This window comes from Lygodium microphyllum, chromosome 5, assembly GCF_053477565.2.
Source record: "Lygodium microphyllum isolate KBCC chromosome 5, Lygodium_microphyllum_v1.1.10, whole genome shotgun sequence".
Taxonomy (NCBI): Eukaryota; Viridiplantae; Streptophyta; class Polypodiopsida; order Schizaeales; family Lygodiaceae; genus Lygodium; species Lygodium microphyllum.
Genome location: NC_141139.1, coordinates 72,394,642 through 72,421,245, shown reverse-complemented (window position 1 = coordinate 72,421,245; position 26,604 = coordinate 72,394,642). Strand labels below are relative to the sequence as shown.

The window sequence follows — 26,604 nt, the reverse complement described above, 5'->3', positions numbered from 1 at the left end:
CCAAGTCTGATGCTATGCATGGTATGATACAAGTACATACAATTAAAACTCAAGAAAAACAAAGCATCTCAGGGTATATTTGAAATATGAAATCTCTAAATGGCTAAGCTTTTCCATTTCTTATCCATCAAATTAGAAGCATAGGATTCAAAGACTTAATGAAATTGCATTGATAAAAGTATTCACATTAGATTCGACAAAAATCCAATGGATATTTTGAATCATAGCTTATTTTGAGAAAATCTCCTTCATGCTCACTTCAGGATAAGTTACTATTCTTGATTCTCTTTGCAAATCTATGTAAACCAAGTTTCCTTAGTATGAACTTAGTGCAACAAGCTCATTTTTCCTATATGTATTGAGTACAACTAGCGATGGTAAGCTAGAAGTCATGAAGAATTCATGTTAGTGAGGCAAATACTTTTGCGACATTGTTAGAAAGAACATATAATTTGTTACATACATTCTTAAACACCAAAGATCACATGATCCCATATCAATTAGTATAGTTAGCTTGACATACAATCAATGCTATATTAAAAGGGCATCTCATTCTAGTTCAAAAGGAATATGAGGAGTCTGACTCATCACCACTAGAATCATCATGTGGTGCAATATGGTCAGAACAACTCATTGGGCTTGATGGATGGCTTGCCTTACTTTGAAGTTCAACATTATTATCATCCTCATATTGGCAATTCACTTGAATTCTATTTATTGGTCTTTTTATTTTATAGCTAAGTATTGTTTGTGAATCCATATGTCGATGATTGTCCTTCCAATCAAGATATTCAGAAGAGTACTTCTCAAATGAGCTTGAAGCTTCTAAGTTCTCATCATCATTAGCACCATCCTTTATCTCGTTGTCCTTGATTGGAGAAGTCCTTTGATACACATCTTCTTTCTCGATATCTAAACAACATGGCTGGTTTGCACATTCATTCTTAGGATCTTCACACTGAACATTTCTTTGGATAATGTAGTCCACTTCCTTTTTTTGAGGAGGATCTTGTGGCACTCCTATTGGTAACCAAACAGAATACATCAACAAACAAGTAAAACCTCCAATATTTTTTCTAAAGCTTGTGTGAAAAGGCTTTGAATAACATGGAATGATCTATTTAACATTTATTAAATGATCACCTTATACTCTCCAACTTAACATTTAAAGTTTACAACTTGCTTAAAACTCAACATCTCTCTTGATTGCACACATGCTCTTAATAGTGTAAAAGTTTTTAGCACATTCATTTGGAAAAGTTTATGTTTTGTTTGTTATGATAGTAATATGTGATGATAAGAGATCTCCCTACCACCTTTTTCAACACATCAACTTCACTTGGCATATCTCAATAGTTGGAAATCCCCCAATCTAAACATATGAATTTGTTACCATGATCTACACTCAACTTTACTCTTACTACAACCACATAAAGGAAGTTCAAGTGCTCCTAACAATCATAATATATCACAATAAATTCTTATCATTAACAAAGAAGCATCCCAATAGATGTAATTAAAACATCTAAAACTAGGGTGGAAAATGGTTCATTAAGATGGATATTAGATAAATAAGCATTAACAAAGAAGCATCCCAATAGATGTAATTAAAATGTCTAAAACTAGGGTGGAAAATGGTTCATTAAGATGGATATTAGATAAAGAGAGAGGAGTGAGAAAGAAAGCATTATTTATGTATTTATCAATGTCTCTAAAGATTATGAAACATCCTATGGACCCAAATGCACACAGAGAGAGAGAGAGAGAGAGAGAGAGAGAGAGAGAGAGAGAGAGAGAGAGAGAGAGAGAGAGAGAGAGAGAGAGAGAGAGAGAGATGGCACACTACTCTTATGAACTTTTTTGAATGTTAACCATAATCATGCAAAACCCTCATCTCAAAAGGCTCTAGAAGTGTTTGTTAGGTTCAGCCTATAAGATTCTAAAAAGTGTTTAATATGTATAAAGTCCTAACATACATTAGCTCCCATCCTTTGACCTCAAAAATGCTAAGAATCTTGTAAATTCGAATTAAAAAAGGAGTAAGAATCATGGAAGAAACATTGACTACAACCCCTAATTATGAACCTGCACAATGCAATTTATATCTAGAACTAGAAATGCTCATATGTTCATTCTCAATCTTAATTCACTAACACATACATGATGAATGTGAGTTATTGTATGAAACATGAAAGTATACTTTATCCTCTTGTAATCTAGAAATATGTTAAGGGAGCAATGTGAGAGATTTCCTTTTAAGAGTATTTAGAATTAAATACCAACAACAAGGACAAGGAGAAGTAGGTTGAAGGTGCATGAAAATTACTCCCCAAAGTATGATGGCCCATTGACAAGATCAAACATCGAGGTCATACCATTTCCTCATAGTTGAGGAGTTTTGACTTATTATTTAGAGGAGGAGTTGTGGATAATTACTTATGATAGCATGAAAACACTACAATTAACAATTGATAAAAATCTAAGACTATAAGTACTATTGGGAATTAAGAAAGACATAGAGAATTGAGGAATTTGTCTACTCATCCTTGTCACATGTTGTTTGAACTATGAAATAATTCTCAAGCTCTCTTATATTCTCTCGAGATCATCATTGTTTACTTTTATGCGTCTCTTATAGGTGATAGGCAATTTTATAGTGCAATTCAGATTATCCTCTAAAGAGAATGTGCAAATTCCTCATTTTGATGTTTATATCAATGAACAATGGAAACATGAATTGAATAGATGTAATCCTAGAACATGTGTTTTCTTAAGTTAATATTCTTTATAACTACTCTCCGTATTTCTATCCCTCTTGGATTTCTTATTGAAGAAAAAAATTTGAAGTGATTTTGAGACCAACTTAACATATTTGGGTGCTGAACTAAGGACTTGTTCTCTCAAGTCTCAAACCTACGGTTGTGAGTCTTGGTAAAGTACAAGGTCCATCATAGTTAAGGAAAGGTGGCATTGATGGTAAAATATATTTCCTATTTTAAGCAATTGGAATTTCTTACATGAATATCTTAATAACTAGTTTCAAAGTAGTGATGAGAGACACCTAAGTAGGTGGGGCCATGCTATAAGTTATAGTAAATTAGCTGGATAAAAAACAATCATTCAACATTATCAATCAATAATATAAACTTGAGCTACAATAGATCTTGGACCCTTGCTAGACCCTACTCTACAAAAACTTCAGACCAAAGGAACTATTTCAAAAACTTGTATACCAAAGTTTTTAAACACATGTGAATATTAATCATTTTATCAATTTATTTAAAAATAATTGGATAAAGCACAACAAACCTTCCAAAACATTTTGTCTTGAAGAAGAGTTATGAATCTCATAATCTTGGTCATCTGATGAAGCATGTTGTCTTATGCTAGAATCTAATGGATGCTCATCATCATGTAAGTGGCATGAGGCCATCATAAGCTGCATGTATGATATTCTATTAGAATACTAAAAACTTAAAGGAAATGCACTAAACACAATGCTAAACTTCAATTTCAAAAATAGAAGAATGCATCCTTTATGGTGTTTTAAATCTCTTCAATTTTATATGTTATCTGTTATCCATCCACATCCATTAATGAGACATTTATTAGTCATTCAATTATGACAAAAGTTGGAGCTTTTGATTATAGATTATCATGGGTAAAACATATCTATAATTTCTTAAACAAAAGCTAGCGTTCATGAGACTCTCCAAGATAATCCTTGGAATGTATTCAAAATTCCATAATCTCTTTCCTTTTATGATGATTAAAATCATGATCACAACATAAAGTGCTTGGTTGGTAGATAATGTTTTCCCATTGGTATACTCATTTAGAGCCACCCCCAATGTTCATCAATTTAGATAAAATAGTATGACCCTTGTGGATCATATAGTTACCTTTATTCACTTCACACATATACACATTTGGTTTACACAATACACATGTGGTTTAGATGTGCCTTCAAATGCCTATTCAATACTGGCTTACCTATAGCATTATTCAAGTGTAGTATGAAATAAAATTTTCAAAAATTGACAATGATTTTAGACATTACCAAACATAGTAGTAGCTAATAATTGATGTAAGTCCAAAAATGTAAAGGAAGCTATCAAAGGCACTCGGAGTTAGTAAAAGCATCATTTCATAAGCTTCCATAAATAACAATTGTAAATGTTATAATTGTAGCTCTTTTAGAGCAGTATTTCATTGATGCCCCCCGCGCCCCCCCCCCCCCCCCCCCCCCCCCCCCCCCCCCCCCACGCCCAAAGGAACCTTCTTTGCCTTCTTCCTAAGCTATGGATAGTAACTATTAAAATAATAAGCAAAGGCCAACATTTGAAAAGAGCAAGAAGAAACCAAGATGCGGCCCATAACAATAACATATTAGTTTATAAGATATTGTTTAAATACGATGTTGTTTAAATTACATATTTATTAAGTTTTTAGTTCAAGACCAATCCACAAGTTAGAGAGGTAGTTTGTAAGATACCCACAAACAAAGACAATGATTATTGTAAAACTCACTCTTCAAGATAAATCTCATGAAAATAGCATTAATATATGGGTGAAATTGAAATGTCCAAGAAGCATGCATGCATTAAAATACTTTGTAGTATAAATAGAAAAATCCTATGCATATAATTTAGACTCCTCCGGGGAAGCTGTGATGCCTAGTCTAAACACCAATCATTGTAAATGGACAAGAGAGGGAGGAAAGAGTTAAGGATGACATCAAAGAAGAAACCCTACTATATAACATCCAAACATGAATAGAGAGCTCATTCTTGTATTTACAAACTTGAAAGCTCTTTCTTCCTTTTGAGAGTGAGAGAGAGTAAGGAACTAAAGGTGGATCTTCAATTCTCCATTCTCTTCCTTCCATCTTCTATTCTCCACTCTCTTCATTCTTTCCTTATCCTTGTCCTTCTCATACCCATCCCCACATGAAGAGCTCAAGGAAACCATTGCATTCCTTCGGTAAGAAAGAGAGAGTGTGAATAGTGAGAAAGGAAGGAGAGGAGCAAGGGACTAGGAGAATGTCCTCATCTCTATTTTTGCTTCCATTCTTCTTCTTGTTCCCTTTCTTCTCAATGTCACATTCCTAGATATGAATGGTGGATCAAATGGAAGAGGTAGCTCGAAGATTAACAGGACAATATCACCTAAATCATTAGGCTAGTAGGGCTCCTCTTGGTGGATCAAATTGCACCATTCTTGAGTTTTAATTTTCTTGCATGCATTCATGGGCTTGGTTCAAGAAAGCATGGTTGATTCGAAGCTTTAGTATGAGCTGACTATATGAGAGGTAACTTGTGCCAAAGAGATTGGAAGCTCTTAATGAATAAAAGTTTGATCAAATCCCTCCATTATGTTGAGCTCTTATTATGAGGCATGTGATATTGGTGGACAAAAAGGACAATAGATACATTTAAGGAAAATTTACAAAACCCAAAAAACAAAAAATATGTTTGTATTCTTACATGTTTTAATATTATAGAAACAAATGTTTGAGTCACCCTGGATGATTAGATTCCATACACATCTTGAGAATTTTCTCGCTTCTTCCCTCCCTCTCTTTCTCTCCCATGCACGTATGTATGTATGTATGTATGTATGTATGTATGTATGTATGTATGTATGTATGTATGTATGTATGTATGTATGTATGTATGTATGTATGTATGTATGTATGTATGTATGTATGTATGTATGTATGTATGTATGTATGTATGTATGTATGTATGTATGTATGTATGTATGTATGTATGTATGTATGTATGTATGTATGCATGCATGCATGCATGTGTGCGTGCGTGCGTGCGTGCGTGCGTCTTAAGGATGATTGAAGAAGGTCATAGCTTAGTTGTGGATGAGAAGGAAGTGTAAAAATTAGAGGATCAAAGGCAATGGCACAATGTATAAGATAAGGTGTTGTTTATTCAATTACTTTATTGAATACAACTAGATGTTCTTGCTCATTTAAAAGAGGTATCCCTTCAATTCTTTTTATAAGACTTAGGCTAGGTTTCAGATACCTCTAACCCGAGGTCCTTTTCACACACCCTCATATCACCCATGCTCATATGCCAAGTTTCTCAACACATTGGACTCACATGGCTAGGACTCCCCCATTCCTCCCTAAAATTTCACAACACTTCACCTTAATGCCAAGGGTGTGGCATTGGATTTACATGGCTAAAATTCCCACATTCCCCCTAAAACATGGTGGAATTCCACATAGGCATTACAAAGGATTTTTATGGGTGTGTGGTACAAGGTTTGAGATACATTTGACTCTCAAGGATAAGGTTCCTCACCATTCTTCAATTATGCTTCTTCTCTATGCTTGTTGATCCTCAAGTAATAGCCAAGTTGAATCCTCACATGCCACTACATGTACATTTGACATCATCATGGTAATTTGACCATGAAAACAAATAATTCTACCACTCTTACTTATGGAAACATAAACCATCATCCTTGGTGCTCCATTTTGTCTCGTACATCCTCTGAATCCTAAAGGTAGCAACACCTCCTCTATTGGCAATGAGGCACAATAAACTCCTTCGTGGGCAATGAAGGAATTCTTTGAATTTTCAGTATTGAGGTATGGGCTTAGAGGAAGGGGAGGGTTCTATCACTTGCCTTATAGCATGATTAAGAGCAATGTCTACTCCACTTTTACAAAGTAGAATTATAGTGATGATAGTTTCAATATGCTCATATGATGATGGATTGTAAGCTTAGTGGGACAAGCTAAGGAGCTAAATACAAATATTGATATGATAAGCTACACTCCATAGCTTGTGAGAGCATGTCTTATAGCTATGACTATGGCTCTCATAGAGGAAATATAAAGAGATTTGACCCAATTCCACTAAAAGCATTGAAGATATGCATTAAAATGCTAACAACTCCACTTATAATCAACCTATACAAGAAAGAAAAAGAGTTTATAATGGGCTCATAGTATCCCCAAAGACATCTTAGTCATGAAACAAGCTCAAATTCATGCATAGAATTGCATGAAAGCACTTGAGTTTAATGTGCCCAAATTTTGTGAAATGGAATCCAAATCTAATGAAGACTAGCCTTATGGATTTTGAGCCATATGGCACATTAAACACAACTACCTCCCTGGCTTATTAATGGAGCTCTTAAAATCAATGGTAGGAGCGATGTTGGCTTGATAAGAACACTCATGGTTATTTATGGACTTATTATGCCACTAAAAATAAATCTTTGTAAGAGTGTTTTAAAAGATTGAGTAGATCAAAACTTGATGAACTTATCATGTCAATATACCCTTTCAACTTATAACATTATTCCCTAAGCTTTATGTAGTACTTGATGGATGCCCATGAAACCACCCATTTATGAATGCTTGCAATATGGTTATTATATGTTCTCTAGTTGGTCCCAATAGAGAACACCAAACTTGATTTTTAGTGAAAAGAACATGAGTTGACAATAAAAATTGAGCTTGTAAGCTTTCAGCTATTGCTACCCAAATACATTATCTAAGTAATCTAATTAGTGTGCCTAGTAGAGATGGGATTTTTGAAACCCTTTAAGCTAGAAATAGTCAACAATGACACCTTCAAAAGACTAAGAGATCTCAAAACATAATACATCCTAATAAGAGAATGGAGTAGTAAATCAAGTTGCTATCCTACATGCATTTTCTACCAATGGCAACTCCAAACAACATGAATGTCAATATGTAATGTGCCATAGAGCTTTGCCCTTAACTAAGGAATAAGTCCCCAAAAGCAAGCTTATGTTCATATTGCCTTTTTTCTCCTCCCCAAGCCCTCCATAATAAGCCACTCTTATGAGAAAGTGGAGAAAATGAGCTATGGTGGATAGAGCTCTCCTCTTGAGTTACCAAGTGGATCCAAAATGCTCATGAATGAGAGTTAGGCTCTAATTACATGACAAAAACCTCAAGCAAAGAGGACAAGAGCTCAATTGTGGGGAGAAGCAAGCTTATGAAATTGAGAAGGTGAGAGACAATAGTAAAATGTTCAATATAAGGTCTTGTTCTTCATTTGATTTGTGAATACAACTAGGTATTATTGCTCTAATATAAGTGATATCCCTTTGGCTCTTTTTATAGGCCTCAGGCTAGGTCTTAGATAGCCCTAACCACAATCCTAGTTTATACACATAACCTTATATTGCCCTTATTCATATGGAAAATATCTCAATAAGCACCATAGCATGCAAAACCCAAATCTATACCTTAGTTTATCCTACGTTTTCTCCTAGCCCAAGAAAGCCACTTTAATAAGGATTTACCTATATCATGTGTATTGAGCCCCTACAAACAAATACATTGTTTACATGTTTGGGGTAATTTTTGCAAGTCCTAATGTAGAAAAATCCCTTCTTACTAGTGGATCTTTGTATGAACAAATTCCCTCCATTATCTATAAATAGGTCATTACAATTAAAAACTCTTCATGTGCTTACTTATGTGATCCCCCCACCAAAACCTGAGCTCCTAGCTCAATCTTCATTTAGAGGATCGTTGTATGCACAAATTGCCTCCATTATGTATAGATAGGCCATAATAGTTAAAATCTCTTCATCTACTCACTTATGTGATTAGATACAATCTAGAAAAGTTACCCCCACACCCACGAGTTCCTAGCTCAAGATCCATTTAGATCCAAACTTTCCCTTATTTCAAACCTTATCCTCACCTCAAAGAATCACTTTATTGACCCCTGCATTGATAAGTTGTTGCCATCATTGCAATCTTTTCATCCTTATTTCCAAATCTTAGGCAAGCATTGATTAGGCCTTCACATGTCACGATTTTGGAGATAAACATTCTAATGACCATGAAAAGTTGAAGGATTTTGATATTTTCAATAAAAGATTAAGCCTCCCTCCAAATCTAGATTTGCAATCTAGAGCAACCACTAATATAGATCCTTTTGTTAATAATATGTTCAATGAGAGATTAAGGTTGGGAAAATATAAGATTTTGAAAACTAAATCTCTTTATCATTCTACATGTGAAGTGAAATGTAACTACTAAGTTTAAAGGGGAGGCATCCCATGCTTGGAGGAAAATGTTATATATGGGAGATTTAGGAAACCTCTAAAGATCCTAATACAGTAGAATGAAAGATTTAGATTGAAGAAAAATGGATAGGGATAGTTGCCTCGGACTAGCAAATTATATACTCATCTAAGATGTAAAAGGTCGCTTAAGAGGAGCTAAGAGGTTCTTTGACACTCAAGCCAAAAACTCAGAGATAAATCTTCACTAAGAAGTCCATAAATTGGATATTGGGTAATTACCTCCATGACTATATGTCACCAAGATTGAGAACCTTAAGGGCTATATCATTCATAGGCATCATATTGATAGAAACTCAATTGGCAATTGTGAAAAATAATGTACATGAGAATCTAGACTTGGGGAAAAGAACCTTCATAACTACACCTTATAAGAGAAGCTAGTTGGCGAACATAGCAGCTAGTTGGAAAAGGGCTACTAAAACCATAAGGTCCCCAAAAGAAGAAGTATTGAAATCAATCAAAATTTTCAAAAAATTTAAAACCTTAACAAGACATTTTACAAGAGGAGGACTAAGTCCAATTGAAATAGGAAGGTGCACCAAGAGAGACAATAAAATCATTTATGACTACTACCAAATATGGCTCCATATCAAATGATGTTTTTCATGAGAAGAGACCACGATCATGCAAAGTAGATTATTATGCAATCAGAAGAATAAGTAATCTGTAGAACAATAGATTAATACAACACTACATGTAAGAATACATTTATAAGTGTGTGTACCATTCTAAAGTTGATAAATCTATTGTATTCTATTAGCTTCTATCACATATTTCTCCATTTCTTCAATTCTATTCGAACGTTATGGTGATCCATAAAAACATCACATGTGCATCCACCCCCATATCGAGCATAGTTTTGCACCATGGTTCTCCGATCAAAGATGTGAATGTCTCCATGAAAGTGTCACATGGGCATCCACCCCATATCCACCATAGTTTCCACCATGGTTTCTTTTACGTTATGATTAAAATAGACTCAAGTTATGATTAAAACATGGTAACACCTTTTGATTATGCCAAGAAGTCAAATATTCTCCTAAAAGATGAATGAGATGCTCACCAAGTCAAAAAAATGACTATACTCACCGACTCACAAACAATAACTTCAAAAACAAGCATGTCTAGGGTAGAGGATGTGACATATATAGCTCATGAGAACCCATGAATGAAAGAGAGGATTTCAAGGTAATGAATGCCACATGACAATAGTTCCAAGTATGCTCACCGAGTCACAAACAATAACTTCAAAAACAAGCATGTCTAGGGTAGAGGATGTGACATATATAGCTCATGAGAAACCATGAATGAAAGAGAGGATTTCAAGGTAATGAATGCCACATGACAATAGTTCCAAGTATGTGATCTCTCAAGTGAGCTTTTAAAATTATCATTTTTGGTCCTCTTTACCAAAAATGTTAATATTATTTTATCAAGAAAGTGATATTGAGCTTAGTATCTTTCATTGGAATAACATACTTCATTAGGAGGGTTTGCACGTGTTGGCACAATCTTGGGTTGCCATGTTGGCTACTTGGCTTGGTTAATATGACAAAAGGGTAGCCTCTATCAAAAGATGCCACTAGAGTTGTTTTTCCATGATGCCACCATAGATATGGTTCAATTTAAGTAAAGCAATTTTAAAGTGTTTTTACAAAGTCACAACAAGGAATCTTATTTTTTATTTGGCTCCGCGGTCCCTTGTGGATCACTTGCCCAAAGAGCTTCCTTCTATCTATGTATAGTGCATGGACAAAAATAAGCTTTGGTTTTAGATCTTCATAGACTTTGGATCCCACACTATCAGAGGGTAGTGTGTTTAGCCACAAACCGTGGGGGTTCTTGAGAATGAGCAAGACAGAAGATAAGATAGAAGCAAAATCAACTGATACCAAAATTCTCTATGTATATTTAGAAACAAAAGAAGCTTACATTTCTCAATCCTCATCCCTATCCTTGGTACCCTCATGTCAGTCTCAAACATCTCTGTCAAAGCATGTCTCATTCAATAATTTACATTCATCAGATTTAGTCTTATCTTGTATAGAGAATTGACCTATAGCACCACCTTGCAGAAAATTGCTCCTATCTTTTGAATGGTAACTCAGATCGGCAAGCTTTAAAAAGTAAAATTGTAGTCCTACTCACGATCTACAACTTTACTGAAGAACCCAAGACCAAATGCTGAAAGTATCAACCCCTAAAATTTTATGTGCGGCCTGCAACTATTCATTACAGCATGCGGTCTCGGCCAGACATTGACCTTTCCAACTCTATCTTGGAGGCATATGAATGCGGATGTCAACCAAACTTTGTAGGAACAAGTGTTAAGCTAGTTGATTTTGGCCAAAGCCACTATCCATCTTGTCCATATATTGTTAAGATAGATGGAACTTTTGAACAGAAGACATTTATGCACACATATACATAACAAAAAATGTAAATGAGTTGAGCAATTATTTAACATACTTGTGTTTGTTGGTTTACACATACACAAAAAAGAATCATCACATCATAGGTTATCCAGACTTATTGTGATATTGTATCTGATCAAGTTATTAAACCACACCTAGTTAGTGGTGACTCTTTTAAGGTCTTAGTTCATGAAACTTATACATGTGACTTTAAATGAGGCTATATGTAAAAGAAGAAACTTATATAATAATATCTTCAAGTCCATAACATTATAAAATTTGGCCATGATAACATATCTTCATATAATGTTTGAGACTCTTGTATTCTAAATTCTCATTACACTCCAAACCTTTGTATTCTTACATTAAACTTGGAAATTTCTTAGGTATATCCTAGCTAAGCCTCCTTTATGTTTCCACCACCATACAACATTGCATTTTGTTAGTATAAGCTAAATTAAAGTGAGTCCTTGGTGTTCTCTAATCTTGCCACCATTCTTGGTAACTATAAAGTGAACGGACTTACTTTTCTACGAGGAAATTGGGAGTAATAAGAGAGCACGTGTGGAGTGCTAGTTCTCACAAAAAGCCATCCTTTAGTGTAATTTTCTTGGTTAAGTTTTGGAAAATTTGGTTGAAATTTAAGTTCATGCCAATGAAAGCTTGCTATTTTTTGGACATTCTACTTATAAGACCACCTACATTTTCCTTAAAATTGCTCATTTTGTCTAGTGAGTTTTATCCGGTGGATGGAAAAAATCCATTTTGTGGACTAGTAGAGAGAGAGAGAGAGAGAGAGCTAAGGTGAAGTAGTTCTTGTAAGAGTGTGTGTGTGTGTGTGTGTGTGTGTGTGTGTGTGCGTGTGTGTGTGTGTGTGTGTGAGGTGGACTTAAAGTGGACTAGTCCTTTTAACAATTGAACGATTGGTAGACTGTGACAATATGGCCTTCAGCATTGCATGCATACTCGCCCTTAACCATAATTGTTTGTACAAGACATTAGGAGCAATGATGGAAATGCAAGCGGTATACTTGGAAGGCTAAAAACCTCTTAACACTCCATTCCATTATTATGTAAGAGAGGTAAGCCGCCTGGCGCCTCTCTCTCTCTCTCTCTCTCTCTCTCTCGCCACAAGTGTGTGAGCTTTAATGGCAATGCAATGCAATAGAGAGTCTTACGTGCGGCTTTCTGGGCTCCAAGGACCTTTCGCCTCCAGAGTCCAGACGCAGGGTAATCGCGGCTATGTCGCCAGGATGAGCGGCGGGGGAGGTTTAGTTGTGTCAGAGGAAGTAAAAGACGAAGATGAGGAGCAGAAAGAAGAGGAGCATGAAGAGGAAGAGGAAGACGAAGAGGCAGACGCGGGTGCTGGAGGACGGCGGAGAATCAGAGCCCATCATCCTCCTTCTCCACAATTATTGTGCTCATGCCCTCAACGATTCGCATAATCACCCAAAAAAAAAAGAAAAGCGCGCACACAAAAGGGTGGGCTACCCATCATGCCTTATTCTCTCCTTTCCTGCCTCCATCACTATATATATATATATATATATATATATATATATGTATCCTTATGGCCTTTCGTCTCTCGGCTGCCGACTCCATTATATATTCTCTCCTTATTGCTAGTCTCAAGCTGCATCCACACCAACCCACCCTTGCCCCTCCAAGGTCGCGGTCCTTGTATGCACTTTTTCAAACCGGGTGGCGCAGCTGGGCATAACACTTTCACACCTACACACAACACACTTTGCAAAAATTTGAATATGCTTTTATCACGTGTAACTTTTCCAATGGCTGCAAATGCAAAAAAATTGTACCCTTGTCCATCGTTTCACCACGTAGACAAGGCTCACTCACCTTTCGACGAGGAGTTCACCTATTCAGCAAGTTGTTTTCACCCTTCGATGAGTGAGGAGTTCACCTATCTAGCAAGTAAACAACAGGTCAAGTTCTCTCTAATGTGTAAAGGACTACAAATGTGTAAAGGACAGGTCAAGTTCTCTCTAATGTGTAAAGGACTACAAATGTGTAAAGGACTACTGATACCCAACTCCTGAATAAAAGTTTTCACCAATCAAAACTTACAAAGTGGGTGTCCATCATTTCATGTGTAACTAACCTCATTAGGAGCCTCTTTTAGAATCTACGACATTGTTCATGACAAACACTTTTCGGAGCAAATACCAAAACCTTTACCTTGAAAATTTGGAGGGATTTTTTAACCAAACTGCACATGTTCGTCATGTTTATATCTAAAAACATTATTACTTCTAGGTTTTGAACCTTTATCCTTAAATTTTGAAGTTTATCCAAAAATTTTGCAATTCATTTTACATCAAATCTGAGTTTTCTACAACCACTAGGTCTAGGAAGGATCATAGCTTTTGCTCACATTTTCGAAAGATCGTAGCTCTTGTCCATATGAAATTACCATCCAAAATTTTTGCAATTCATTTTACATCAAATCTGAGTTTTCTACAACCACTAGGTCTAGGAAGGATCATAGCTTTTGCTCACATTTTCGAAAGATCGTACCTCTTGTCCATATGAAATTACCGGATTTTATTCAATCCCTCTCTCACTATATAGCTAGAGTCCTTCACTCCTGCCTTACAATTGGGGATCCTCCTCTACACAATGTGGTAGAAGGAAAGAAATTGCTCAATGAGTATTAGGAGATCTATTGATACAGTGAGATTCAATCCCCAAAAAGGATGGAACTTTTTGGCACTATAATCTACAATAATAGGTCAAAATTTTTTAGTTGAGTTAGTACCATAACAAGAGCACAAACACAGAGGCTCTAGGTTTGTCTTGATGGGTCTCCAACTCCACTAGAACTAGTGGTGAAGTATGTGTTTCCAACAACGAACATATTCTACTTCCTTCTTTTTAATGCCATATGTTTTGTTTAAGTAGCTCCATGTTTGCATGTTGTATCCTTGCACAAGCTTCTAGGCCTATTTTGGGCCTTCTTCTCATAATGTGCAATACCTCTTAACACTTGCATTGGAAGTTTTAGATAACACAAATGAATCATGAGTGTGAGAGTCCAAATCATCATTTAACTAACTCTCTTCTTAGTAAATTGAGGGAAGACAAAGAGGTGTCATCTTCCTACTCACGCTTTTCTCTCCCATTTGCACAAATGGCAAGGAAAATGTCACCAAGACCTTCCCAAAATAAGAGAAGATAGTAAAGACTTCAAGTTAGTAGATATTTAAAGACAAAGGGACAAGTACAAAAGTCGAAGAGTAGACCTCAAAATTTGGGACTAATTAAAAAATTTAGAAGCCGAGTTAATAAAAAACTTTAGTAGAGAAAGAGAAACTACGAGTTGTTGAAATTCATGAGCATGCAAGCCAAATAGTGTAGAAATTTGTAAATGGACTTCTCTATCTAAGTGGAGATCACCATCATTGTATGCTCATGTTTAACTTTATTCACAAAGAATGTTTGTTTTAAGTCATAGTTGAGTGTAGTGCAAGTAGAAGTGTAATTCACAATAATTTGCTCACAAAGAAATCAAAACTCAGTTTGATCACATGCTTCATTTGACTAAAATGAAAAGGTTGATCTTAACTTCCAAGTCATAAGAAAAAGATTGGTGCTAGTGTGCATGCTGAAGATTCCCATTGGTTCACCTAGGCAAGCAAAGCTATAAGAAAGTTTCTTACAAAAGAGAAATTAAGGTATTGAATGCTCATCCACTTATTTAATGTTACACCCAACACACTTAACTACTACATTCTGTTATGTTATAAGTGAGCCTTTGGTGACCATTGCAAATTTAAAGTAGGATGGGAATATGCAATGCCAATAAACCTATAGCATATAAACTTCCTGTTTCTCCCAACATTGCACATGAGCATCATGTGACATTCATTGATTGAAACACTTACTATTATTACCTACTTTTCCAAGTCACACTATGTGGATCTTACTTAATATAATCTTTTTCTTTTTTGGTACCAATTTTATCTAAATAAATCCAAATCTTCAAAATGCTTTACATATCGAATCCCACGTTTTGAGAAATTTCCATGGAAGAGTCCTCCTTGTGAATGTTTTCCATTTTGTTATGAAGTTGTCTAACAATACTATAAATTATCCTCACCTTTGTTGATTTTTCAGAAGTAGTTCCATACACTAGATTCCAAATTTCAAGACGTGTTGCACATGATACACGATATTAACAATTCAAGATTGTGCTCATAATAAGTGTTGTTATGAAAGATTATATTCATGTTCGTATGACAAAACTTCCAAATCTCAACCAACTAACAAAGCTAATTTGATGCTAAGAAAATCAGTATAACAAAGTAGCTCGACATGAGACTTTCTTTCGATTTTGTTAGTATTTTTGACACCCCATAGTTTTGGTGCTTCCATCCTTTTTAGGCATTGGAATTGGAGTTTGACATTTTATTAAATATAAAAGTGGTAACCTCAATCTAAAAGTGCAATGCTAAGAATTGATTAAGCTATCATTACTATTAACATTATTATCTAGATATGTAAAAATCTCTTCATTGTTAAACTTAAAATATGGTAACTTGAGACTCAATGTAGACTAAAAAGTAACTAAGAAATAAAAATAATATAACTGAATACAACATTAAATTTGACAAAAGTAGCTTTAAAAACCTTGAAATTACAAAATCTTAGCAATAATTACTATGAGCTAAGCCAAGATAAGAGTCTTGTATCCAAACCCTAAAAATTAACACGAGAACATTAAAGCCCTTAGCATGAAGCTTTAAACACCAACATTGGGGAGAATTAGCATGGGAAAAGCAAGGGTAGAAGTATGCATATCATGGAATGCTTTAAAGAAATTGTCAATTATTTTGGAATGACTACATTTTCTTGAATCTGTGCTTGTGAAAACTCATGAGGAAAATGATTAAATTCAAAGAGTCATAATCATCTTGAGGGATGTTGGTTACTCATCTTACAACCTAAGATTCTCCACCTCATGAAGTGTAAGCATAAATAAAACACTACTCAAATATCTTGTAGGGAAAATGGGAGAGCGGTAGTACCCTCCTAAAATGGGACAACTCTCAAGAGATGTAGTAAAGCTTAGTTGGGCTCTAAGCTCATAAATCCTATGCAACAATTGAAGATTCAAGAGAGTCAAATTGCATGCAATCTAGCCTTGCATATTTAAAAGGTCCCCTCCTAGTAGGCAAGTCACTTTCTAGCTACTCTTGTGGGAGTTAGATCTTGCAAAGAAAGTGAATTAATATGCTTATTATTTTTTAAATGGTCTATTACATGCCTATGAATGTGCCAAGGAACCTTGTGTAATGAAGTACAAGGATGATGTTTTATATGTCTCACGATGCGGTAGCATAAATGACTTAGAAACTAAAGAAGAGCATTGAGAAAGGTGGATGATTCCAATGCCAATGACCACTCTCTATGACTGGGTGAGCACAATAAGTTGTGTAGCTTTCCAAAACTCTAAGAAGTGTTGCTAGAATGTGACCATCTTTGTTAGCATTGATGAACCCAAGCTAACATTATTTTAGGGGAATGATGTGGTAGAGATTTAAACGATTGCTACTCTTTATGAACCGAGTGCAATGTTAACTACTCTCATCTTTGATCAATTATAAAGTGAACCATCCTCTAGATGGGTGTCAGATTGTTGTTAGGATGGCTTTCTGATGCTTCCATGCATAGTAGAGGCAAAGTAGATATAAGACTCCCATGTCTAACCAAGTCTAATGATCTCAAAAGGGAGATTGGATGGTGATGTGCATGTAACCAAAAAATGTTGGCTGACTACTTGAGAACTCCTCTAGGGACTATGGAGGGGGTACCTCACACATGGTATCAAGTCATAGTTGATTAACCAAGCTTTGTAGCTAGGATGAAACTTTAACCAAAACAAGATAGAAATTAGAATCGCCTATTTGAATTTTAACTCATGGAGTTAACCTTAATCTTGATGTGAACCAAGAGATGGGATTGGAGGAGTTCATCCAAAAAAGAGAGTTTTTCCCTATGAATATTGAGTAGAGATCAAAGTAGCTCAAAGCTTTGGCTCATTATGTACTCTAAGAGGCAATTTTTCAAACAATGCACAAGGTATTCATTCCTACACCAATTATGCATTTCCTTTGGAGCATCAAATATGTATAATTTATGGCATTGTAACTAGACACAATTGGGAATCTATGCATGTCGGACATACTTTATTGTAACCACTTTCTTTTACAAACAAAAAATAATCATTCTTCTTCATACATGATTTTTTTTTGCAAAAGCTATGCATGTACAAAAGATTGCAAGTTAACATGACAAAGAGAAAAATAAATTAGTACAAATGATTTTCAAACTTATCAAATTTTCTACTTAAGTACGTGCCACAATTAATTTTGATACAATGACTACAAATGACTATAGCAAAAATGATAAGTTTTCAAGAGACAAAGCTTAAAGGTACTTTTAAAAAATAGAAGAAAAGAGCCTCTTGATCACTTCAACCCCTAGGCTCACAACTAGAAGGGAGCAAGTCCAACCATAACTACATCTCATGTCATGCTATTCAAGGAATAAGCAATCAAGACCCATCAACTAAGCCATATCCTAGAGATTATTCAAGTAAAGAGTACCTTCATGGCCCAAATCCTCCAAAGTTGAGTTTCTTTAGTAGGACTTTTTAACACTTCTCTAATAATCTTATCGATCCTCACTAATATCAAACTTACCAAGTTTATTTTTCCTCTTCGACCAAAATAGGATAATCAAGCTCTGTATCTATGTCCTTGTCCTCTTGATTGACATTCTTTTGTATGCAATCGTGCATGTAATTTTATTGAGAACCAAATGATTAATCGATACCAATCCTTGTACTTCAAATCCACAATGGCAAGACTAAACCCTACTGGAATGATATCACATGACCTACGGTTTTCAAAGTTAAAGATGCAAACTAGTCTAAATTGGCCAACTCCATCTCTAACCCCAAAAACAAGAATTTTCTTCTAACCAAACTACCATCTCAATTAGTGGTTGTGTTATATAAAAGTTGTTTGCTTTAACTACCACTTGGATTAAACTGACATCCTTTTCTATCCAACTTTTCAACCCCTCAATCTTTTTTATGATTCTCCTTTCTCCATGTCGACAAACATTTCTATTCCTCAATTGTGGAGATTACCCTTGCTACAATGACAAGTGTTGGGCTCTATGAAAAGCAAAGGGGCATTCATGGAACTCTTATTTTTTCAAGAGCTTATACTTCCCATGTAGCCAACTCATATGCTAGCTCCAGATCATCAACACACTCTTTAGTCAAAACCATGAATTAAGGTATAATAAACTCACCTAAATTTACATTTCTCATTGTCTTCCAATCTATTAAAGAATATTTGAGGACCTTAGGATCCTAATGATTCTTCCTTGAAGTTCTCAATCTGCTTCTTCCATCCAATCCACCTTGATCATGCGTTGTCTGAGAGGGGACTACTTAAAGTGTAGGGATATGTTTGGAAGTCCCCATATAGGAGCTACACAATACATCAAGGCACCACCCAAGGGTCAAGAGGAGTAATGATGTTAATTAGATAGAAGCTACGAAATATATTTTGCATCATGACATAGGCATTGGATATCTTGGCTCCTCTCCTTGCTTTCATGTTTAATAGGGTCCTCGTGAAAAGCTTCCTAGATGAGTGGACCATGCATACAATCATGCCTATCCACAATTCAAAAGATCCCCTAGATCCTGCAATGATGGAGGTGGAGCTCAACACCTATGCAAAGAGAGGGAGATTAAGGGCAGTAGGAAGGCTCGATTCATATGGGGATTTTCTACACTTGATCGCATCTTCACCTTGAGAAGCATGATTGAGTAGGCAAAAGCCAGGAACAAGAGACTATATTGGTACTTGTGGATTTCTACAAAGCATTTGATATAGTCTCACGAGATAGCTACAGATATCAAGCATGATTTGAGATGCACTATATATGACAAGGTGATAGACCAAATGAGATGCCTAGGTGGACTTTTATGTGTGATCTCTATCACCATCATCATGAAATAGGGATGCCCTCTCTCCCCTACACTCTTTAGACTCTACATCAATGAGATAAAACACAATCATGTGAGGTAATGAAGATGGGTTGGACATAGCGAGTATGTTTGTCTCTATTATGCTTTATACTAATGATATTTTTGTGGTCTCTTAGTCATAGAAAGTTCTCATTTTGAAAACCCTTTCTTTGGGATGGTTCTTTGTCAGTTGGAGCTTCCACATGTGTTTACAACTACTTTGTAGATGGCTTTGTGAAAGTGGGTGACTACATGTCCCAAGGATTATCATGTATTGAGTGTAGCTTATTCTCCCTCTTCTAAATCTTGTGATCCAACACTAGAAGATGATGACTCTAGTAAAATGATAAGCGTTGTGATACCCATCTCTCTTTTCTCCTAGTTGGTGTAGCCATTCTCTATCGGTACATATCAAGTCCTCTTTAGCACAATCATACTCTCCTCTTGCTATAATGGTGTCAAAATTGAGAGCTACCTCTATTGTAGCTAGCTTCTTTTTCAAGCTCTCAATGTATTTCTCCTATAATGTGTTTATGTTCATCTTAGTGGCATCACATATATCTCCTATTGAGTGAACAAGATGTGGTTGGTGAGTGCCTCTTTCTTCTTTGTCATGTCTCTCTCTAGGATAGTTTGTGTGAGGTCTGAGAGAAGTGTGCAAATATGTATTTTCCCTTATGATGTGCCTACTTTATCTCATCCTCCAAGATCATTGTGTTGTGAAGAAAGGAGCCTCTCATTGTTTTCTTTAGCCCCTTGAAGAACTTCTCTAGTTGATAGTTAGCTTGCTTCATTGTTTAGAGATAGGCACTAACCAAAGAAGTATTTTCTTGCTCCTGTGCTAACAATAATGATAGCTCTATGGACTTCTCATTGAGGGCTCGTTGGGTGGTCTTCTTGATTTCTTTAGGCTCTGTAATAAATCAGATTATCTTTTGATGATATTTTTTTACTCTTTCAAGGTTTCGTTTAGTGCTTAGATCTCCTAACTAGCTTCAAGGATTTCTTTGGCTACTTTCTTTGTGTTAGCTTGATGATGCACTTTTTCCTCATCTAGTAGCCTTAGGATCTCTTGTTCCTCTCTCAATTTTTTGTATTTTTCTTGTTGAAATTCTTGACACAATTCCGAGAGAGAGGAAGAACTCTCTTGCACTCAAAGTATTGGGTGGGCAACTTTCTATTTTTGTGTTTCAATTCCAACTAGTCTTATGGCTATAATGGATGATGTTCTAATAATTGATATATTTTCTAATTGCTCCACTTTCTTAACTGATTTCTTCACTATAATTCCTTATCATTAGATAAGCTCAAGGTTCTCTATTACTACATTGTAGTGAAAAGATTATGCCTCCTTACATGCTTTTTCTTTTCCTTTCTGTCCATCAACAAATAGACGTGCCTTATTTTGAATGGTAGACTATGTGGGTAACTTAGGGGATACTTCAAATCTATGTTAGAGCATTGTCAAAGTTTATCATAGTTTCTTTTCTCTCTCCAACTTTTCTTATAGTTGAAGAGGGACTCTAAAGTCTCCAATGTGCTCTTGCATCTTGGAAGTTACTTGATGTGAGGTGGACTATCTTGAGCCAAAAATTCTTAAGATTTCGCCTCACTATGCTTTTAAGAATTAGATTTTTCATCAAGCTTTTCAGGATCCTTCTCACATGTATAACGTGCCTCATACTAGAAAACAGAGTGTGAAATATATGCACCTTTAGTTGAAGTTCATTCTCTTTGATGGACTAAAAACTAAGGCAAAAAACTAAACGTTATATTCTCACTTTACATTGACTAAAATGGTCCAAATCAAATTTGTTTTCAATTTAATTCTCCTAAACATATGTAATTGGCTCATGACTATAAATTCAGGTTCAAAGGTTTATTTTTGTATCTTATGTATTATCTGAATTTAAGAAATGAAAAGGTATGGCTATTGGGTTGTGTGTCATGTGACCTCTCTCTCTCTCTCTCTCTCTCTCTCTCTCTCTCTCATATATATATATATATATATATATATATATATATATATATATATATATATATATATATATAATGTGTCATGTGATTAGAGAGAGAGAGGGAGAGAGAGAGAGAGAGAGAGTGTGTGTGTGTGTGTGTGTGTGTGTGTGTGAAACTCACACACATACATTAGTGATTGATGGGAGGGTATAGAGACAAAGGATTGTACGTGCTCACTTTGTAATAGAGAGCTAGAGACAAGAAGCATTACATCTATTGATATAAAACATATTATGATATTCAAGGTAGATGCCAATATCTACTTCAAGAGGAATTTAGCAATAGCCAAAAAATTGTGGTGCAATTTTGGGGGCTATTTCCTACACTCATAGCATCGAGCTACTACTCCTAGCACTCCTCTTGCTTGTTTTTGGAAATTTGGGAGTTCTTCCCAATGTCTTCACCTCTGTCTTGAGCTCCTCTTGTTTTGACTCTTGTGATCATTGTTCATATGGCAAGCAGACTTGTACCTCACATAGAAAATTTGGTCATATACACATGGGTGAGCCGTTAGCTCTTGTGCACTCCAATGTCTGTGGCCCCATGTCCTATCAGTCATCACTAGGTGGTACTAAGTATTTTCTCACATTTAATGATGATTATTTGCATACATATTGGGTCTATCCTATTAAGCAAAATTCAAAGATGCTAGCTACATTTTAACACTTTCTTGCTATGGTTGAGAACTAGTCTGGATATAGGTTGAAATTCCTAAGCTTTGATAATGGCCCGGGGTGAATGTCTCTAAGGCTTTTGAGAAATTTTGTGATGAGAGGGGTATTAAGCATTAGATGACCACCCCATACATCCCACCTAGGAATGGTGTTTCAAGGCTCTTGGATAGACCTATTTAGGAAAGAGTCTGCAATATGCTTAGGGATGCAAGATTATGACAAAACTTTTGGGTTGCTGTAGTTATTATTATTGTTTATTTGATTAATAAATCCCCATACATTGCTCTTGGTGGTAGAGTTACAGAGATGATATGGTCCAGTAAACCTCCCTCATATACATGCTTCCAAGTCTTTGGATGTGAGATTTTTTGTCATACTCCCAAAGAAAAATGCGACAAGCTGGATTTGAAGTCCATTAATAGAAGCTTTCTGGGATATGGTGATGTAAGTGAGATGGGCTATCACGTTTAAGATGTGAAAGCTTGGAAGATTATCCAACAGCAACTATGATGTTATCTTCCATGAGGCAAGATGCATATGATACCAAAGTAGCTAATTGAGGTATGTAATGTTATATTTTAGGAGAAGCCTCTTATTACATTAAAGCTAGTCCTAGTTAAATAGTCTGCATCCACTATTGATGATGATGTAGTGGCCCAAGATCCGCCTGGTATGCAAGATCATGATGTTAGATAGACACGACATGCCATACAAGACCCATAGCCAATATTGAGATGCTCTGCTAGAGCCTCACATCCTCTTGATCATTTTGAGCCCTCTATGCATTATGTCATGGTGATGATTTTGGTGAGTTCCTTACTTATAAGGAGGGTATATGCAAAGATGATAGTCATTCTTGGGAGAGGGCCATGCAATTTTAGTATAATTTACTGCAGCTGAAAACATACATGGGATTTGATTCCTTTGAGCAATGGGAAACATGCACTACCATGCAAGTGGGTATATAAGTTAAAGAGTAACCTCGGTCACCCTAAGCTAGCATATAAGGCCAAATTGGTTATTTACCAAGGATTTAAAGTAGGAGAAGGGAGTTGATTTTGATGAGATATTCTCTCCTATGATCAAGATGACTACCCTACACTTACTATTAGCCTTGGTTGCACATATGGATCTAGACTGGTACCAAATAGATGTGAAAATATATTTTCTTCATGGGAACTTGCATGACGACATTTATACATAGCAGCCTAAGGCATCTAAGGAAAATGGTAGGAAGCACCTGTGTACAAGTTGAGGAAGAGTTTTTATGGACTTAAACAAGCACTTAGGGAATGGTGCCATAAATTTGATGCCTTTATGGATTCACAAGGTTATTTTCGTACTGATATGGATCCATCTCTTTACACAAAGAAGGGCCGTGATGGTAGCATTACCATTTTCATGCAAAATGTTGATGATATGTTGATTGTTGGGAGTGCTCATCATGAGCTAGATACCTTGAAGACTTAGCTCAAGAAGAGATTTGAGATAAAGGACAAGAGGCTTGCCTCTCACATACTTGGTATGTGTGCTACATGCAATCACTCTAAGGGGCTCCTCTACTTGTCATCACTGAAGTACATTCACAAAATCTTTGAATGATTCCATATATAAGATGGCATGCATAATTGAGAAGGCCAGTTTGGCAAATTGTCCCCAATCATATGAGAGGAGACGGCCGAGATAGCTAGGATCCCATATTCATCCATAGTGGGTAGCTTAATGTATGCCACCATAGCCACTAGATTTGACATACCATTTGCACTAGGAGTTATGGCTTCTTATATGGCAACACTTGGATATGGTGACATTTAGACATTGTGAAGGGTATCGTGCGATACCTTAAGGGCAATGGTGGCCAAGATATTGAAGTCATGGGCTACACAGACTCTGATTGTGCAGGGCATGCACATAGGTGTTGTTTCTTGGATGTCTAGGGTGTAGAAATGCATGACCTTGTCTACTACCAAGGCTAGGCACACATTCCAACTAACCCTACTAAGGCTTGCAAGGAGGCCCAATGGTAAGGCCGTTTGGTTGTAGGTATGATTATGACTCCTACATTATATTCATAATCTATGAGTGCCATTCAATTGGCACGTAATCATGTGTTTTATAAAAAGATCAAGTATATTGAGGTCCATTATCACTTCATTAGAGATGTGATTGAGGACAAGAAAATAGAGCTTATCAAGATCTCAACTAAGGAGAATCCTATAGATCTACTCCCTAAAAGTCTCTTGATGATATGCCTTCCTTAAGCAGATGATGGAGATGACATCTATTCTTCATCCTATTGTACTTCTATATACATCTTGTATTTGCCACTTTTTTCTTGTTTTCTCCACACTCAAGCACATTTACCTTTAAGTGGGAGGTTTTTGGGGGTTAAAGGTCCCCCTATGCCTAGCCACCTACATTTACTTATTGTCCACACCTAAACATTGTGGGCGGCACTGTCACAATGTATAAGTGTGCATGAATGGGAGGTTTTTGGGGGTGAAAGGTCATTTGTGCCTACCCACCTACATTTACTTGTACTTATATCCACACACCTATACATTGTGGTAGGCACTGTCCCTATCACTTTATCCTTCATTCTTCACATGACAATAGAATAAGGGAAGGCATGTCACACATTGTGACCATTGGAGTTCCCACATATAGTCTTGCTCTTTTTTGCTTGACTATAGGAAGAAAACCCCAATTTGAGGGGACCATTAAGGCTTTATGACCTTTTTCATACATCCTAAGCTTCCTCATGATTCTATGTAAGTTGAGTGTAGGGGGAAATTCCCACTTTGAAGGGGCCATTAAGGCTTTGTGACCTTTGTCAAAGAAGCCTACTCCTCATAATTTCAAGCACGTCCTTCACAATTATGTCTATCAAAGTGATAAGATGCATGACCATATCTTATGATGTGGACAAGTATATATTCATGCTTCCTTGTCTTTCAATAGGACTTAATGAATTTGGTGTAGAACTAATGGTCTATTTTTCCTTTCGATAGTTTTATGTATCTTTTGAGGCTCTTTAATCTACTTATTAATCTTCAGATTGCTTTATTACACTCAGCTTAGGTTCTAGTACTCATGGAACATCATCTCTCTAGATTTTATGATCAAGGGTTTGAGGGCATATCTTGCTTGCTCCTTTCTAGTAAAAGAAAATTGAAATTGGTCTTTGATTTCTATCCATTTACATATAAACAAACAAAGCTTCATTTACGGGAATTATCTTTAACAATTTAAATGCAAAAATTTTTACATTTTGGGTACTAGTTATGACATGGGTCTGTTCCCTCAATCAAGAAATATGCAATGTTTATTAGTATGACAAGGTTATCTTTTATATGGATTATATCATTCTTATGTGTGCAGATTTTCAAGTAATTGAAAGATTATTTATTTACAATGGAAGAATGGATGAGGTTAGGGGTTAGCATAGTGCAATGCTACTCAGCTTCTTAGGAAAAATATCATTAATAGAAATGTGAATTATATTGAAGAGGGGTATTCACATCCAAATAAAGTAGATTGAGGGGTAGGCTTGAGATATAGCATATTATATTCGTGATTGTGTTGTCTAAGCCTAGTTTTAAGGTGACATGTAACCATTGTTCAATTAGGACTTTGCGCACACTTGAAGGGATTTGGTCACCACATATTTCACAAGATCTAATCATGCATCCTATCACTTTGTGTGTCATCTTATTAGGTAGTACCAAATTAGAAAGAAAAGAAATAATAGGCATTGTCTAAAGTAAGCATAGATTAGAACACATTAGCATTTAATTCCATAATGATATGTATTACAACCCTAGTCCAAGTATGGGTGCTAGATACAATCCACTATGTAACCTTCGATTTAAGCAAAAGAGGCCCAATCTCACCAAAACTATTAATGGCAAAGGAGGTGGAGTGTCTCAAGGAGATATTTCCTACCTTTAGGTCAAGGTACCCACAACTAGCATTGCCTTCTAGTGCATCAAAAGGATCCCTGGCTATCATGTACTTAGACTACGTAAAGATGTTTCATGTAGTTTCCAATCCGTTTTTACTCTTTTTCACCAATAAGCAACACTTACTTTCCAACATCCTCATGATTAGATAGAATATAAAACAATAGATATATGCATTCTCTAATTATCAAGACAATCTTGCACTTGCCTAATACTAAGGATGACTATCCCCCATTTTAATAATCAGTACAAATTCAAGTTTCTTTATGTTAATCCAAGCATATGGTGTAATGACCTACTCCTTCATCAATGAGAGCATCAAGTGTTAACTCTCTTTTGGCCATCAACCTCACTTTAAGGTAAAT

General features: G+C 35.9%; 1 protein-coding gene across 1 annotated transcript; it reads right to left on the bottom strand.

Moving 5' to 3' along the window:
• Window positions 1-326: 326 nt before the first annotated feature.
• Window positions 327-13,037, bottom strand: LOC148035969 (uncharacterized). Its single transcript, XM_087677952.1, has 3 exons — window positions 12,695-13,037; window positions 3,310-3,439; window positions 327-1,020 (listed from the first exon to the last, which is right to left on the bottom strand). Exons 2-3 carry the CDS (start codon window positions 3,434-3,436, stop codon window positions 560-562), a joined length of 588 nt encoding a protein of 195 aa, XP_087534078.1. The 5' UTR covers window positions 3,437-3,439; window positions 12,695-13,037; the 3' UTR covers window positions 327-559.
• Between the last annotated feature and the right edge of the window lie 13,567 nt (window positions 13,038-26,604).